This window comes from Stomoxys calcitrans, chromosome 3 (genome assembly GCF_963082655.1).
Source record: "Stomoxys calcitrans chromosome 3, idStoCalc2.1, whole genome shotgun sequence".
Lineage (NCBI taxonomy): Eukaryota > Metazoa > Arthropoda > Insecta > Diptera > Muscidae > Stomoxys > Stomoxys calcitrans.
The window spans coordinates 19,434,955-19,450,496 of NC_081554.1; the positions used below are offsets into that span (position 1 = coordinate 19,434,955).

At 38.3% G+C, this 15,542-nt stretch overlaps 1 protein-coding gene across 6 annotated transcripts in view; it reads left to right on the forward strand.

The window, feature by feature from the left end:
- Positions 1 to 15,542, forward strand: part of LOC106081712 (dedicator of cytokinesis protein 9) — a 93,756-nt gene that overhangs the window by 64,153 nt on the left and 14,061 nt on the right. For 3 of the 6 annotated variants that reach the window (XM_013243873.2, XM_013243879.2, XM_013243877.2), the window contains 9 exons: positions 228 to 344; positions 2,638 to 3,221; positions 4,027 to 4,212; positions 4,590 to 4,707; positions 6,847 to 8,023; positions 8,092 to 8,342; positions 8,558 to 8,893; positions 10,835 to 13,930; positions 13,995 to 14,141. In XM_013243873.2, the coding sequence (XP_013099327.1) occupies positions 228 to 344; positions 2,638 to 3,221; positions 4,027 to 4,212; positions 4,590 to 4,707; positions 6,847 to 8,023; positions 8,092 to 8,342; positions 8,558 to 8,893; positions 10,835 to 13,930; positions 13,995 to 14,141 (6,012 nt within the window). The remainder of the gene's footprint in view (positions 1 to 227; positions 345 to 2,637; positions 3,222 to 4,026; positions 4,213 to 4,589; positions 4,708 to 6,846; positions 8,024 to 8,091; positions 8,343 to 8,557; positions 8,894 to 10,834; positions 13,931 to 13,994; positions 14,142 to 15,542) is intronic. The other 3 variants (XM_013243876.2, XM_013243874.2, XM_013243878.2) reach the window with 1 other exon arrangement.

Genomic DNA, 15,542 nt, shown 5'->3' on the forward strand with positions numbered 1-15,542 from the left:
TGCATGTTTTACTCCTTTGATGCCTATGAAAAATATTTTTTTATTTTTCAATCTTTACATAACAGTTTACGAAATGTTTACCACCTATAATATTTATAGTTATCTTGGTCTAGCTATTAGTTAATTAATTAATTTTAGTTTCCCTTAAGTATGGACATTTCTAAAAATAATGATGTGCGTGTTTTGAGGTATCAATAAATGTATTTTCTTTTTTTGTCTAATTTTAGAATAAACCTTTGGTTGTGGAACCCATTGACTTCGAGGGATTTATTGCAAAGAATAAAACACTTATACAGAATGATTCGCATAGAGAATTGCTTATGTATCCCAATGATGATGTCTCGGTGAGTAAATAAAATGTTATTGATTCAGTTAATATAATAGTACATAATTATAATTGAATTAAATGTTTCTAAATTAATTTTTTTTTAATTTATTTATTATTTATTATCTATTATTTTTTTTTTTTATTTATTACATTTTTATTTAATCTTGTTTTATTTAAATTTAATTAATTTAATAAACTTCGCCCTAACAGGCAAAAAAACTTGAAAAATTAAAAATTCGGCAGAGCCCGGCCAGGATTCGAACCTGGGCACACGGAACAACAGCGAGGGCCATTGCCGTTGTCTTAGCGTTCGAAGCCATCCAATAGATGCCCAAAATCATGTGTAGTACGGAAGAAGTGTAATTTGTCACAGAAATAATGTCTGTCATTACACAAAAATACATGCATTGGGAAAAAGTACAGCTAATAAGCATGGTTGTCGAGCTTGGTCAATGTGGTAATTGTATCATAGATGAGTTTTCGCTATTAATACGATTCAAATATAACATACCAACGCACGGCCCTTGAGGCCATCACCCCTAATATGGTTAAAAAGTCTTCTAACCAAAGACTAAACGCGTCCCATAGTGGTTGGTGTGTGTTGCCATCGTTGGCTTTCCTTTTTCATTTGCATCTCCGATCATTGAGCTCGTCTCGAAAGAGAAAGAAACAAAAATTGTAAAAATTTAATGATTTTCGCCCTAACAGGCAAAAAACTTAAAAAATTATACATTTTTTACTTAAAATTTTTTATTAATTTTCGTGATTCTTCGGCCATATATAAGCTGCTTCCTATGGACTTTCAAAGAACTTTTAAAAGTCAGGCAAGTGTGGGCTGCTTTCAAAACACTTTGACTGGCATGGTGGATCGCGATTTCTCATACGCAATTTTTTTATTTATTATTATACCCTCCACCATAGGATGGGGGGTATACTAATTTCGTCATTCTGTTTGTAACTACTCGAAATATTCGTCTGAGACCCCATAAAGTATATATATATTCTTAATCGTCGTGACATTTTATGTCGATCTAGCCATGTCCGTCCATCCGTCCGTCTGTCCTTCCGTCCGTCTGTCCGTCCGTCTGTCTGTCGAAAGCACGCTAACTTCCGAAATAGAAAAGCTAGCTGCTTGAAATTTTGCACAAATACTTCTTATTAGTGTAGGTCGGTTGGTATTGTAAATGGGCCATATCGGTCCATGTTTTGATATAGCTGCCATATAAACCGATCTTGGGTCTTGACTTCTTGAGCCTCTAGAGTGCGCAATTCTTATCCGATTGGAATGAATTTTGGCTTAAAGTATTTTGTTATGATATCCAACAACTGTGCCAAGTATAGTTAATAACCAAATCGGTTAATAACCTGATATAGCTGTCATATAAACAGATATGGGGACTTGACTTCTTGAACTTCTAGAGTGCGCAATTCTTATCCGGTTTGAATGAATTTTTGCACGAAGTATTTTGTTATGATATCCAACAACTGTGCCAAGTATGGTTCAAATCGGTTCATAACCTGATATAGCTGTCATATAAACAGATATGGGGACTTGACTTCTTGAGCTTCTAGAGGGCGCAATTCCTTTCCGATTTGGCTGAAATTTTGCATGACGTATTTTATTCTTACTTTCAACTACTGTGTCAAATAAGGTTCAAATCGGTTCATAACCTGATATAGCTGTCATATAAACCGATGTGGGATCTTGACTTCTTGAGCCTCTAGAGGTCGCAATTATTATCCGATTAGCCTGAAATTATACGAAGGATTCTCTCATGACCATCAACTTACGTGTTTATTATGGTCTGAATCGGTCTATAGCCCGATACAGCTCCCATATAAATCGATCTCTCTATTTTACTTCTTGAGCCCCCAAAGAGCGCAATTCTTATTCGAATTGGCTGACATTTTACACAGGTCTCCAACATATGATATCGCTCTAATAGCAGAGCAAATCTTTTCTTATATTCTGTTTTGCCTAAAAAGAGATACCGGGAAAAGAACTCGACAAATGCGATCCATGGTGGAGGGTATATAAGATTCGGCCCGGCCGAACTTAGCACGCTTTTACTTGCTTTTTTTATTCATTGTGTTATTTTTTTTTATTTTTTAATTTTTTATATTTATTGTTTATTTTGTTTTTTAATTTGAAACACGAAAAAATAGTATATGTAAATTGATTTAATTTTAAATACAAATTTAATTATGGAAACTTATTCAATTCGCCTCATCAATATTTAGAGTTTTATGTTGAGGGTCTTTAAATATATTACTATTTTAATATAATAAACTTTTTGTTTCATTTGCAGGAAATCATCTTACCCCGCAAATTACGCACAAATTCCAAATCTATCACCGATTGCTTTGAACCACCAAATGTGGCCATTATTTGTCCCATGCATGGAGCAAACGGCACAAATGGCTCACACAATGTCTCGCGACAAAATAGCTCCGCCTCTGGAAGTCCACGCACAACACAACGCCAAATTAGTAATCAATCGACAACGTCTTCCAATGGCTCCGCCCATAATGGCCAAATATCGCGTAAATCCTCACAAAACTCCTCCCAGTTGGATGCAGTCAAATCACCTACGTCTTCACATGACTCCTACGAATCAGCCTTGTCCTCCCATGTGGGTGTTACAGCAGCCACTAGATCTATATCTTCCTCAAGTTCCACACTAAAATCAAGTAATTTAGCCCAGCCAGAAGAGGATGATGATTTGGATAATATAGGCGAATCGTTGACCAATAATGGCTGTGGCAATACGACAGGACCGAAATCGGAATGCTCTCGTTTTACAAGGCAGGCCTTGTATACGTATAGAGCTAAAAATCATTTGATACACTATAAATATAGTGCTTATGGGGGAACTTGTCATGATTTACCCAAGTAAGAGTGTGAAAAGTTTTTTAAATAAAATATTTTTTTTAAAACTAACTAAAAAATAATAAAAATTAAACAATGCAATTTAAAAATAATGAAATATAAAAAATAAAAAACATTAAAGAATTTTGCAAAATAATAAAAATTAACAATTATATGTTATTATAATTAACATATAATTGTTAATTTTTATTATTTTACAAAATTCTTTAATGTTTTTTATTTTTTATTATTTTTAAATTGCATTGTTTAATTTTTATTATTTTTTAGTTTTTATTATATTTTAATTTTTGATGTTTTTGATTTTTTATAATTTTTACTATATTTTAATTTTTGTTATTTTTATAATTTTTTAATGTATTCTGTTTTTTAATTTTTGCTTTTTTAGTTTGTACATTCTTATTATTTTTTAATTGTAATAATTTTTATATGTACTATTTTTTTGTATTATGTTCATATTTGTATTATTTTTTAAAATTTTTGCCTTTTGGTATTTTTATTATTTGAATTTTTTTAATTGTTATTATTTTTTAATATTAATTATATTTTTTAATTTTTATCATTTTTTTTATTTTTTATTATATTTTAATTTTAATTTTTTTAATATTTTTTAATTTTATTTTTTTTAATATTTTTATTGTTTTAATTTTTATTATTTTTTTAATTTTTATTATTTTTTTAATTTTTATTATTTTTTTATTTTTATTATTTTTTTACTTTTTATTATATTTTTAACTTTTATTATCTTTTTAATTTGTATTTATATCAATTTTATTATGTTTTGATTTGTAATATTTTTATTATTTTCTAGATTAAATCCCAGCGAAGTTCTCAGAGAGGAGGTTTATGAAATCGATGCTGATCAAGATCGCATTGACGAACAAATGTCCCGTTCTCAAGCTGATTCCATAACCAAACAGGGTTATTTGCTGAAAGGTCCTGATGCGGGCTCAGATCGCATGTTTGCCAATATTGGAAATAAGTCATTCAAGAGAAGGTTTGTATGGCATGCTTTATTGTGTTTAAATAAATGTCTTCATTTTTATATCCGTTTTGTTGTTCAAAACGGGCTGCTCGGTCAAGTTATTTTCGTATGAATTAAATAAAACTAATTTATTTCATATTTTAATCTACGTTTCGTGGTATTTTCCAATTTCCTCAGGATTTTTTTTTATTGAAAATCAATTAGTTGTCAATATTTATCTTATCACTTATATTTAATAAAACGGAACATCACGACACGTATTTTAAAAAAAAATGATAGTTATAATACGATAGATATTGCAGCAAAACTTAGAACTAATATCATAGAACTGAACGCTTTAAAGTATTGCAACTGAGTCTTCTTTTCTCATTCGTGACCTTCTTTTTTAGATACTGTTACTTAAGGCATGAAGTGGATGGTACTTATATTTTGGAATTGCACAAAGATGAAAAACAAGGAGAAGCCAAGGCCACCATAGTCATGGATTTCTGTACGGAAGTTGTGCAGGTAAGTTTTCTTTCTTTGGTGGCGAGTCCACTTGAGACATTAAGAAACTGATAGGTAGGTAGTTTAAGTGCCCTACTCCTACGGGAAGGATGATTTTTGTACCCTTAACCTTCGGGAAGTCTAGTTTGTGTACTCTTTCCCTTCGAGAAGGGTAGTTTTAGTACCCTTTCCCTTTAGGAAGGGTCGTTGTAATACCCTTACCTTTTAGGAAGGGTAGTTTTTGTACTCTTTACTTTTGGGGAGTGTAGTTTTTGTACCCTTTCACCTTGGGGAATGTAGTGTTTGTACCCTTTCCCTTTGGGAAGGGTAGTTGTAGTACCCTTAGTTTTAGTACTTTTTTTTTCTTTGGGAAGGGTAGTTTTTGTTCACTTTCCCTTTGGGAAGAGTAGTTTTTGCATCCGTTCCTTTTGGGGAAGGGTCGTTTTTGTATCCTTTCCCTTTGGGGAAAGATAGTGCCCTTGCCCTTCGGGAAAGATACATTTTGTACTCTTTACCTTCGGGAAATGAAGTGTTTGTACCCTTTCCCTTTGGGAAGGGTAGTTTTTGTACCCGTTCCCTTTGGGATGGGTCGTTTTTGTACCCGTTCCCTTTGGGAAGTGTAGTTTTTGCACCCGTTCCTTTGGGAAGAGTAGTTTTTGTATCCGTTCCCTTTGGGAAGCGTACTTTTTGTAGTCTTTCCCTTCGGGAGAAGTGGTTTTTGTAGCCTTTTCCTTCGAGAAGGGTAGTTTTTGTACCCTTTACCTTGAGAAAAGGTAGTTTTTGTAACCTTTACCTTGGGGATGGGTAGCTTGTGCAACCTTTCCCTTTGGAAAGGGTAATTTTTTATACCCTTTCTCTTTGAGTAGGTAGTTTTTGTACCCTTTCTCTTGGGGAAGGGTTGGTTTTGTACCCTTTTCTTTGGGGAACGGTAGTGCCCCTGCCCTTCGGGAAGGATAGTTTTGCACCCTTTACCTTTGGGAATTGTAGTGTTTATACAATTTCCCTTTGGGAAGGGTGGTTTTTGTACCTGTTCCCTTTGGAACTGGTACTTTTTGTAGTCTTTTCTTAGGGAAGGGTAGTTTTATGTACACTTTCCCTTCGGAAAGTGTACTTTTTGTACCTTTTCCCTCCGAGAAGGGCAGTTTTTGTACCATTTCAGATGGATGGTTTTTGTACCCTTTCCCTTGGGGAAGAGTAGCTTTTGTAACCTTTCCCTTTGGAAAGGGTAGTTTTTGTGCCCTTCACCTTGGGGATGGGAAGCTTATGCAACCTTTCGCTTTGGGAAGGGTAGTTTATGTAACCTTTCTCTTTGGGAAGGTACTTTGTTGTGCCCCTTCCCTTGGTCGTTTTTGTACCATTGTACCATGGGGAAACGTAGTGCACTTGCCCTTCGAGAAGGATAGTTTTTGCATCCTTTACCTTGGGGAAGGGTTACTTTTGCAAACTTTCCTTATGGGAAGGGTAGTTTTTGAAACCTTTCTCTTTGGGAACGGACATTTTTGTACCTTTTCTCATTGAGAAGGGTCATTGTTGTTGTTGCTGAAACAGACCGTTATACACTGAAGCGGCAGCCCTTGCCGGCAAAGAACTCCATCGGGTCAATCCGGTACGTACAACCGCCTGCCATGGGATTGAGAGTCATTGTTGTACCCTTTCACTTAGCGAAGGGTCGTTCTTGTACACTTTCACTTAGGGAAGGGTCGTTTTTGTATCCTTTCTCTAGCGAAGGGTACACCTCCCTTCAGGAAGGCTAGTTTATGTACCCTTTCCCTTGGAAAAACAAATTTTGGTACCCTTTTCCTTGGGAAAAACTAGGAAATTTCGCTTAGGAAATTTCCCTTGGGAACCGCTAGTTTTAGTAGCCGTTCTCTTCGGGAAAGCAAGTTTTAGTGCCCTCTCTATTCGATAGTTTTAGTACCATTTCCCTTAGGCAGTTTTAATACCATTTCTCTTTGGGAAAGCTAGTTTTAGGGCCGTTTTGCTTCGGGAAGGCTAGTTTTAGTACACTTTTCTTTTGGAAGGCTAGGTTTAGTACCCTTTTCTTTGGGGAAGGCTAGTTTTAGTAACTTGTATGGTTGTAATAGAAGGCTATACAAGATAACACTTTTTCCTTTTCATAGTTCTATTATTTACTTCTTTTTGCTCTTTTCATATTTTCAGAATCCCAAACGGGGCCGTTACTGTTTTGAGCTTCGTATGACTGAAGGTCATAAATCCTTTACATTGGCTGCCGAAAATGAAGATGATTTCAAAGATTGGCTGCTTAAACTATCCTCGGTATTGCAACAGAATAAAATTCAGGAAGATAAACGTAATGCCTCACTGGAAAGAACCCCGCAGCAACAGACGCCGTGTACCAACACTGCCATTACATTTGGCACCCTCAAGGGCCTGGATCAATCAATGAATCCTCAACTTATCAAATATGGCAGGGAAACTGATATATCCATAGCACAAGCCAGAAGAGAACATCGTCGACGTTTATTTGCCAACTATCAGTCGCCGTCAAGAGCCACTTCCAGCGATAATGTTGACCAATATCGTGAACAGTTCGGTAAACGCATGCTTATCACTTGTAGAAGTCTGCGATTTCGTCTGCAATGTCCTAAAGACAGCATGATAACGGCTGAGGGTGATCATTTGTGCCAAGTCGAACCCTACATAACTAGTCTGGCCCTCTACGATGTTCGCGCAGGACGCAAACTAACGGAATCGTTTTATTTCAATATCAACGATGATCATGTACGTGATATGTTACCCTCCACGCCGGTTCCAGAATCGGTGGCCTATTCCCATATACCCCGTAAAGATGTACACGATGAACGCACACGTCAAACATCACAAGCCTTTTGCACACTCATAGAGAATCTCTCGGCTGATCTACAGAAGAGCACCAAAGAGCAATTTGCCCAATTAAGGCAGGGTATATTCTCGGTGACAGCGGCGCATCCGGAAATATTTTTGGTATTGAAAATTGAGAAAATTTTACAATGCAACATAGTGCAGGCCGCTGAGCCATATCTAAAGGCAAATCGTGATCCCAAATTTGCCCAGAAGCTGCATAAGAATATACGCAACTATGCCCAGAATATAGGGCACTATAGACAGCCATTTGCCTGGGCTGCCAAGCCTTTATTTAAGCCCTACAGCAATGAGCTGGATACCGAAAAAAATGAATTCGAATTTAATATTTTGTATCGACAAGAGATTAATAAGCTAAAGGATGAGGAGTTGTTAAAGTTTCTGGTTGACTATCGCAAACCGGAGAAGCTTAGCAAGTTAACCATAATACCAGGCCAGTTTAAGTTAACCATAGAAGAAGTGGAAAAAGTACATGGTAAGCTAAAGGAGAGAGAGAAAACAATGAAACCGTTATATGTTAAATGTCTTTAATGTGTTTGCCAGGTTCATTTACCAAATCCTTAGTTCCTGTGGTAAATAACTCTATGGCCTCAAAGTCAACCAGTTTGGAAATAACCGAATTCCAAAGTTCATGTGAAAGAGATTGTCATCCCTATACAACATTTTGTAATCATTTGTTTGTGTATCCTTTGGCCTTGCAATTCGATAGTCAGAAAATATTTTCCAGAGCCCGTAATATAACCGTGGTGGTCGAGCTAAGAGACTCGGATAAAGAGAACTCTAAAGCTTTAAAGGTAAAAAAATTGTTGTTGTGTAGCTAAAACTTTTTGTTATAAGAGCTGCTGAGGTGGAGTCTTCAGGTTGAAGTTGAAGTGGAATCCGAGTGCGGTTCAAATTTGAGCACACTTACCTAAAATCTTCCACCCTGCAAAACTTGGAGTTGAACGAGCCCTGCTTGTTATATGGCTATAACATTTTACTTATTTGCTACATATTTTTGTTTTTTTAGTGCATCTATGGTCGTCCTGGTCATGATTTTCTGGTTTCACACATTGCCTGCCCGGTGCTGCATCACAATACCACTCCCACGTGGTATGAAGAATTGAAATTACGTCTCCCCTTGGGCATCTTCCCCGAACATCATTTGTTATTCTCGTTTTATCATGTCTCATGTAATCTGGGCAAGAAACGCGATGCCTCTGCATCATTTGAGACGCCCATTGGTTATGCTTGGCTACCCCTACTACAGAAAGGTAAAATCAATTTGGATGAGCAAGTAATACCGGTGGCAGCATCATTACCCGTTGGCTATTTGAGCATACAACCATTGGGATTGGGAAAAGGGGTAAGTGAACCAAGAAAATAGAACCAAGGTGGGAAAAAGTAGACGGAAAGGTGAGTGGGGTAAACTGAACAAGAAACTAAACATATGTACTTAAATTCTTAGTAATGTATGCCATCAAACCAAGGTCTGACATTAAAGGGAATACAAAATAGTTTAGTAATTATCAAGTAAAAAAAATTTTGCTGAATAGGGTTTTCTATAGAGAAACTTTTGTACAGTCTGGCTGAATAAGCTTTTCTATATGGAAAACTTCTACAGGAAAACTTTAATTCAGCCTGGCTGAATAAGGTTTTCTACAGGAAAACTTTAATTCAGCCTGGCTAAATAAGGTTTTCTACAGCAAACTTTAATTCAGCCTGGCTGAATAAGGTTTCCTATAGGAAAACTTTAATTCAGCCTGGCTGAATAAGGTTTTCTATACGAAAAACTTTAATTCAGCCTGGCTGAATAAGGTTTCCTATAGGAAAACTTTAATTCAGCCTGGCTGAATAAGGTTTTCTATACGAAAAACTTTAATTCAGCCTGGCTGAATAAGGTTTTCTATACGAAAAACATTAATTCAGCCTGGCTGAATAAGGTTTTCTATATGAAAAACTTTAATTCAGTCTGGCTGAATAAGGTTTTCTATAGCAAAACTTTAATTCAGCATGGCTGAATAAGGTTTTCTATACGAAAAATTTTATTCAGCCTGGCTGAATAAGGGTTTCCCTTGGAAAACTGTAATTCAGCCTAGCTGAATAAGGTTTTCTATATGAAAATCTTTAATTCAGCCAAGCTGAATAAGGTTTTCTATATGAAAAACTTTAATTCAGCCTAGCTGAATAAGGTTTTCTATATGAAAAACTTTAATTCAGCCTAGTTGAATAAGGTTTTCTATATGAAAAACTTTAATTCAGCCTAGCTGAATAAGGGTTTCCCTTGGAAAACTTTAATTCAGCCTGGCTGAATAAGGTTTTCTACAGGAAAACTTTAATTCAGCCTGGCTGAATAAGGTTTCCTATAGGAAAACTTTAATTCAGCCTGGCTGAATAAGGTTTTCTATACGAAAAACTTTAATTCAGCCTGGCTGAATAAGGTTTTCTATACGAAAAACATTAATTCAGCCTGGCTGAATAAGGTTTTCTATATGAAAAACTTTAATTCAGTCTGGCTGAATAAGGTTTTCTATAGCAAAACTTTAATTCAGCATGGCTAAATAAGGTTTTCTATACGAAAAATTTTATTCAGCCTGGCTGAATAAGGGTTTCCCTTGGAAAACTGTAATTCAGCCTAGCTGAATAAGGTTTTCTATATGAAAAACTTTAATTCAGCCTAGTTGAATAAGGTTTTCTATATGAAAAACTTTAATTCAGCCTAGCTGAATAAGGGTTTCCATTGGAAAACTGTAACTCGGCCTGTCTGAATAAGGTTTCCTTTAGGTGAACTGTAATTTAGCCTGGCTAAATAAAGTTTACTGTAGAAAAACCTAAAAAAAACATTTAGCTTTAGTTCTGGCCTGATGGCTCACTGAAATCAGTTTACCCCACTTACGAGTATAGTCATCTTTTTGATGTCATTCATGTTTTCGATATCATTCGCCATATACAAAGTGATTGCTGGTTTAAAAGATGACTCTTAAACCTTTCAGAAGTTTTATAAACCATTTTGTCTTTTACGTCTTAAGTTTTCAAAAGGATCTCTTAATTTTTAGTGTGAAAAACAACCAATTGGCAATATTTACTAACGTTTTATGTTTTATTCATCCGCTCCACACACCCTACTTCCTTCTAACCTTCTTTCAATGCATTTCGTTTTCGCATACCGTTTGTCCGTACCATTAACGGGAGCTCTCTCTCATACGCTTCTCACACACGCCATATCACATCACATCAACACCATGTTTGTCTGTCCATTACCACTTTCCTATTTTCGGATATCTACAAAACATTACCATCCTTTTAGCAGAATTGTGGACCCGAAGTGCAATGGATCGACAATCAACGCCCTCTATTTGCGGTCATTTTGCGTATGGACTCTACTGTGCATACAGCGGATCAACATTTGCACAACTTCTTTGTGCACTGTGAACGATTGCTGGAGGGAGGCAAAACCTCGGCAATGCCAGCTGAGACGGAGACTTGTAAGATTTTAAAAGCTGCCCATGCCATTGATATCACCAGTCTCATCAACTTTCTGCCCACCTTGTTGAATGAGCTGTTTACCCTGCTGGTGCACACACATTCGGAGGAAGTGGGTCTTAATGTCATACGCTTGCTTATCAACATCATACACATGATCACCGAGGAGGCAGGGCGCAAGGAGTTGCTGACCTCCTATGTGACATATGTTTTTCATGCTCCCTACTATTCGCAGAAAATTACGCGTACGGTACATGGGGAATTATGCCGTCACTTGCCCTCTATACTGGATCCGAAGAACACTGATTTTCTGGTGGTCAACAAGTTTATGCGTTATTCCAGTATGTTCTTTGATTTGATCATCAAGAGCATGGCCCAACATCTCTTGGATACAGGGCGCATCAGAATGCTGCGAAACGAACGTTTTCCGAAAGAGTTTCCCACTCGGCTGGAGAATCTTATAAAAGTTCTTATTCCTTATTTGATATCACGCTATAAAGATCTTCCTGTGGAGACTCAGTACTTGAATAAATCCCTGTCTCAATTCGTACGCAAGTGCTTGACCTTTATGGACCGTGGCTTTGTCTTTAAGCTGATACGTTACTACATGGAACAGTTCGCCCCAGGCGATCCTCGTGTGCTGCAGGAATTTAAATTCAATTTCCTACAAGAAATCTGCCAACACGAGCACTATGTGCCATTGAATTTGCCGTTTGTGATGAATCCTAAGAATCGGCCTCCCGAAATGATGCAGCATTTCAATCTGACCGAGGAGTTTTGTCGACAGCACTTTTTATCCGGGCTGCTGCTGCAGGAGTTAAAGAGCAGCCTCAATGAGATTGGCCATGTGCGGCGCCATGCCCTGCAAGTCCTAAAGAATCTGCTAGCCAAACACGAACTCGATGACCGCTATCAGAATCGGGGTCAACTGTCGCGTATAGCTTTGCTCTATGTACCCTGGCTGGGCATAGTCATGGATAATATACAGCGCATAAACGACCTAACGGAGGTGTGCACACCCAATGGCCACGTGTATGCGGATTCGGCCTCCTATACCCAACGCTTGTCCTGCTCCAGTAGTTATGTTTTCGCCAAAGATTCTTTGCTGAATTCTAGTTCCTCAAGTACTCCTAGGGGTAAAAATCGAGCCACCTTACACCTTGATCACCCCAGTCCTCTAAGAGCTTCGGTTTACATCAAGGAGAACAATTACTTCGCGGCCATAGCCGGCCCGTCGATGAGTCAAAATGGCTGCTCGGATTCCTCCCTTAATTCGCTTAACTCTGACTCTCAGAATTCCCAGGACACCACTTTGGGGGCGAATGGCAACTGCACCCACACCACAAACGGTCATAACGATTGTCATGAAGTTGCCTTGAGAAATGGCCACAATCGCTCCATCAGTGTTACCAACACTACTGTGCAACAGAGATTCGATAAATTCTCCGCTTCTGAGAGCAAGGATTTCCTGCTCGGTTTTCTGTTTGTCATCAAACATTTGTCCAAGGAACAAATGATTGGCTGGTGGCAGAATTGCAATGAGACCGAGACCATAAATTTTTTGACCATCTTGGAGCTATGTCTCTTGCAATTCCGCTATGTTGGCAAGAAGCATCTCAATTTGGGCGAAGAGTCCAAAGATGACCGAGCGTTGAGGGCCGCCAAGGCTAGCACCCTGCCAGCTAGATGCTCGCCAGCCAACATAGAACAGAATGTTCACGAAACCGGAACACTAAATCACACTCAGAACCGGGAGAATTTATTGGACGAAACGGCCAGAAATCAAAGGGCTTTGTACGAATCGAATTTGGCTACGGAAGTGGGTATGATCATACTCGATTGTTTGGGCTTGTTCGCCGTACAGTTTAAACACAAGCTACTGGATAGTTTGATTTTGCCCAAATTCGCCCGCGTCTATTTGAAGTTCCTGCAATTGGGCCAGTCGGAAAGTCTATCGAAGCATGTCTTTGCTGCCCTAAGGGCTTTCATTAACAACTTTTCGCCAGCCTTCTTTAAGGGCAATGCCATCCTGTGTGGTCAAATGGTCTATGAGCTGTTAAAGGCCTGTGATAGTCGCTTGGTGCAGATAAGACATGATTCCTGTGCGGTGTTATATCTGCTAATGCGCAGCAATTTCGAATTTAGTGGCCGCAAGGGTTTGACTCGTGTTCATCTGCAAGTCATCATCTCAGTGTCACAAATGATAGGCAATGTGATAGGCCTAAATAATGCTCGCTTCCAGGAGAGTTTATCCATAATAAATAGCTATGCCAACAGTGATAAGGCCATGAAAGGCACTGGCTTCCCCATGGAGGTTAAGGATCTTACACGTCGCGTTAGAACCGTTCTGATGGCCACTGCCCAAATGCAGGCCCATCATATGGACCCCGAGAGGCTGCTTGAATTGCAATATTCTTTGGCAAATTCCTATGCTTCCACACCCGAACTCAGGCACACTTGGCTGGTGACAATGGCTCGCAAGCATGAACAGAATGGTAATATCTCAGAGGCTGCCTGCTGTCATCTACATATAGCTGCCCTCATGTCTGAATATCTGAGGCTAAAGGGTTGCGGCAACATAAAATGGGGTTCTTCGGCCTTTGCCAAAATTTCTCGCAACATACATCGAGATGAACAGGGTCTCAAATTGGATGCCGGATCTCAGGACTCCCAATATACGGAGCATATGCTTTTGGAGCAATTGAAACAGTGTGCTTTGTTCTTGGACACCGCTGAGCGTTACGAATGTCTGGGTGAGCTGTACAAACTGATAATGCCCATTTATGAGAGAACACGCAACTACAATGATCTCCAGGAATCACATGAACATTTGGCCAAAGCTTATGCCAAAATTATTGAGGTGAATAGGTCGGGCAAGCGCATGCTGGGTAGATTCTATCGTGTGGTTTTCTATGGCGTGGTAAGTTATATGATATAATGTAGTTCTGGGACTCTATGTATTAGTTTTTTTTTTTATTTTTTAGAATTATTTTGAGGAAGATCATGCTGTGGAGTATGTCTACAAGGAACCAAAACTTACCTCACTGAGTGAAATCTCAGAGCGTTTGGCCAAACAGTATAAGGAGAAATTTGGGGCCGATGTTGTCAAAATGATAATGGACTCATCACCGGTAAGTTTTGCCAAGAGCGCATATTCATTTAAAGAAATTATTTTTCAACAGCTGACAATAAGGAACATTTCTTAATAATTATGCTCAAAAAATGCAGAGATATATCGATCTAAACGCACCAATTAAGAAATTCATTTGCTTTTCCAAAATAAGGGTTTTTATCCGTTGCTTTGGTTATTTAATATTATAAATTTGCTGGCGCCTTAAACTATACTTTAAAATTTATTAGTTCCTATAAAGGGGTATTTACACGTATAAAAACAAACTTGTTGAAAAACTGCACTCGATTCAAGTTAAGTTTAATGATAAAAGAGGTCGTTGCAGCTAGCTGTGCATGTCGACGGGCACCCTTTATAATGATGTTTTACCCAAGATTACAAATTTTTATTTGTTTGTGAAACCAGGGTGTCGGGGGTTTTTTTTTTAATAATAGTAATTACAGGCTTAAGCTGGAACTATATTCGCTTTTCCAAAAAAGTAATTGCGAATAACATGGGTTTTCAACGGTGAAAAACGAACATAGTATCAACCATTAGCCGTTATCCCAGGAAAAACTGAAGTTGTAAACTTAATTTCCATGTGGCTATATTCTACAAAAGCAGAACATTGACACCGAATATCATCTTTCTTTAATCCTCACAAGTACATTAGAAGTTTGCATCTTTACGATAGGAGGTATCTGCTGACATAAGTCTTGACTGGTCATTCTGACATTCAGGGAGTGGCAGCCTTCTGGATTGTGTGGATAAGCTTTACTCGGAGACCTAAGGTCTATTGTGTGCGCTCTAGAAGAGGTAACAGAGAAAAATTGAGACTAAGAATGCACATAGCAACCACGATAGTACGGTTCGGTATGGGATAACTATGAGCACCACACAAGCAGGAACTCTGAGCTCTGATTTGTGTGGTGCTCATCGTTATCATGAGAAGTTCAGCTGGGATCCATCAGGCTTGTCCACTGCGGTATCGAGTGGACGGACAGTCTCGGTATGAGGCCTCACCGCATCGGTTCTTGCTTAAATACTGAGTGCCTATGATTATTTATATGACAGGGTCAATTATTGGCGCCGTTAAATAGCCAATGACCATCATGTTTCCGCGGCGATCGGTCCCATGAACCGGAACGATCTCGCTTACCTTTTGGAACTTGACGAATATCGCTACCTCTACATGCCAATGTGACTATAACAACAAAAACAACAAGAAGGAAAAAGGGGTTACCAACGCGCTAGCTATGCGCGTTAGTAATCCCCAAGGGAACAAAGTGGACCAGACAGAAGCTCTCATCCATGAGAGCTAAGCCACTTCAGGCTTCTAAAGTAGTCCGGACCCGGCACGGGATGACTGTGAGCACCACGCAGGCTGGAACTCTGAGCTTCATCGTCATCACGAAAAGCTTTA